This window comes from Babylonia areolata, chromosome 5, assembly GCF_041734735.1.
Source record: "Babylonia areolata isolate BAREFJ2019XMU chromosome 5, ASM4173473v1, whole genome shotgun sequence".
Taxonomy (NCBI): domain Eukaryota; kingdom Metazoa; phylum Mollusca; class Gastropoda; order Neogastropoda; family Buccinidae; genus Babylonia; species Babylonia areolata.
In genome coordinates, this window is record NC_134880.1 from 8,597,237 (window position 1) to 8,599,736 (window position 2,500).

Genomic DNA, 2,500 nt, shown 5'->3' on the forward strand with positions numbered 1-2,500 from the left:
ACAGCTCACAATACTTAGTACATAACTCACAACACAGAGTACACTGCAGTTCGCAACACATAGCACGGCTCACAACACATACCACACAGCTCACAACACATAGCACATGTCACAACACACAGGATTCCACACAGCACAATATACACAATACAGCGCGCGCACAAACACACACACACACACACACACACACACACACACACACACGCGCTCACGCTCACACACACAAACACACACACACACACACACAAACCCCAAACACACACACACACATACAACAAACACACACACACACACACACACACACACACACACACACACACACACACACACACACACACACACACACACACACACACACACACAAGAAAAACACTTTTCCGTTGTCAGACTGAGTCGAACGATAATGGTAAGTCTGAAAACCTCCATGTCCCTTTTTTTCTTTGTTGCAGCTATCGACTTCAGCAAATTCAACAGTTTAGAAGGTAAGCTTTCATTTCTTCGTTAGACGGGCGCAATAGCCGAGTGGTTAAAGCGTTGGACTTTCAATTTGAGGGTCCCGGGTTCGAATCTCGGTAACGGCGCCTGGTGGGTAAAGGGTGGAGATTTTTCCGATCTCTCAGGTCAACATGATCATATGCAGACCTGCTTGTGCCTGAACCCCCACCCCCCTTTGTGTGTATACGGCAAGCAGAATATCAAATACGCACGGTTAAAGATCCTGTAATCCATGTCAGTGCTCGGTGGGTTATGGAAACAAGAACATACCCAGCATGCACACCCCGGAAAACGGAGTATGGTTGCCTATATGGCGGGGGTTGAAAAAAAAGCAAAAACGGTCATACACGTGAAAGAACCACTCGGGTACATACGAGTGAACGTGGGAGTTTGCAGCCGACGAACGAAGAAGATTTGTCTTCGTTGATCTGTGTGAAGGGAGGCGCTGGACAAAATCGGATCGATGAGATGAGGTTAAAATGGTTCCAGATGAAAATTAATTATCATATTCTTGTGACATATTCTGTTTTGATGAAGATGGGAATACTCCCAGATAATATGTGTAATTTTTGTAAGGAAGAAAGAGATACAATCCTGCATTATCTATGGGAATGTAACCATGTACAACATTTTTTGGAAGGAGTTTGTGAGGTATTTAAAAGTGTTTGCATTGTGATAGACTTAACCTGAATGACACACTGGTGCTTTTTGGACATAACAAAATGAAAACTGATGAATGTTTCACATTAACAAAATGAAAATTGATGAATGTTTCACATATATTTTATTGATAACTAAATTCTATGTATACAAATGTAGAATCAACAAAGTAAAACCAACACTACAAATGTTCAAAAAAGACCTCAAACAGGCATATGAAGTAGACAAGTATGCCTTTAACATAACTATGGAATATAACAAGTTTGTGGAAAAATGGGCACTTTATAACTGTTTAATACAAGATTAAGCTATACAATGCTACCTTGGAATTTTGCCATTGAGCATATATTGTTTTGCTGTTGTGGACTTGTCAGTACTTAGAACTTAATTATACGTTCACCCTATACTTTCTAATGAACAAAACATATAAATTCTGTATCTGTAAACCTTTGTCTGAATAAAAAATGTTGGAAAAAAATCGGATCGGATCGGGGGTTGGGGTGGACTCGTGATCCAGTGTTCACCAGTGATCAGGGGTGGGGGGTGGGGGGTGGGGGTGGACTTGTGATCCAGTGTTCACCAGTGATCAGGGGTGGGGGGGAGGGGTTGGACTCGTGATCCAGTGTTCACCAGTGATCAGGGGTGGGGGGGGTTGGGGTGGACTTGTGATCCAGTGTTCACCAGTGATCAGGGGGGGGGGGGTTGGGGTGGACTTGTGATCCAGTGATCAGGGGTGGGGGGATTGGGGTGGACTTGTGATCCAGTGTTCACCAGTGATCAGGGGGGGGGGGGGTTGGGGTGGAATTGTGATCCAGTGATCAGGGGTGGGGGGGTTGGGGTGGACTTGTGATCCAGTGATCAGGGGGGGGGGTTGGGGTGGACGTGATCCAGTGATCAGGAGGGGGGGGTTGGGGTGGACTTGTGATCCAGTGATCAGGGGGGGGGGGTTGGGGTGGACTCGTGATCCAGTGTTCACCAGTGATCAGGGGTGGGGGGGGGGTGGACTCGTGATCCAGTGTTCACCAGTGATCAGGGGGGGGGGGGGGGGGGTTTGGGGTGGACTCGTGATCCAGTGTTCACCAGTGATCAGGGGTGGGGGGCGGTTGGGGTGGACTCGTGATCCAGTGTTCACCAGTGATCAGGGGGGGGGGTTGGGGTGGACTCGTGATCCAGTGTTCACCAGTGATCAGGGGTGGGGGGGTTGGGGTGGACTCGTGATCCAGTGTTCACCAGTGATCGGGGGGGGGGGGTGGACTCGTGATCCAGTGTTCACCAGTGATCAGGGGTGGGGGGGTTGGGGTGGACTCGTGATCCAGTGTTCACCAGTGATCAGGGGTGGGGGGGT

At 48.1% G+C, this 2,500-nt stretch overlaps 1 protein-coding gene across 5 annotated transcripts in view; it reads left to right on the top strand.

The window, feature by feature from the left end:
• LOC143281911 (uncharacterized) overlaps nt 1-2,500 on the top strand; it is a 36,125-nt gene that overhangs the window by 7,983 nt on the left and 25,642 nt on the right. For all 5 annotated transcript variants that reach the window (XR_013055194.1, XR_013055193.1, XM_076587204.1 and 2 more), the window contains exon 3: nt 450-482. Coding sequence is in view for 3 of the 5 variants with exons in the window: in XM_076587204.1 (XP_076443319.1) it covers nt 450-482 (33 nt within the window). In the remaining 2 variants the exon portion in view is untranslated. The remainder of the gene's footprint in view (nt 1-449; nt 483-2,500) is intronic.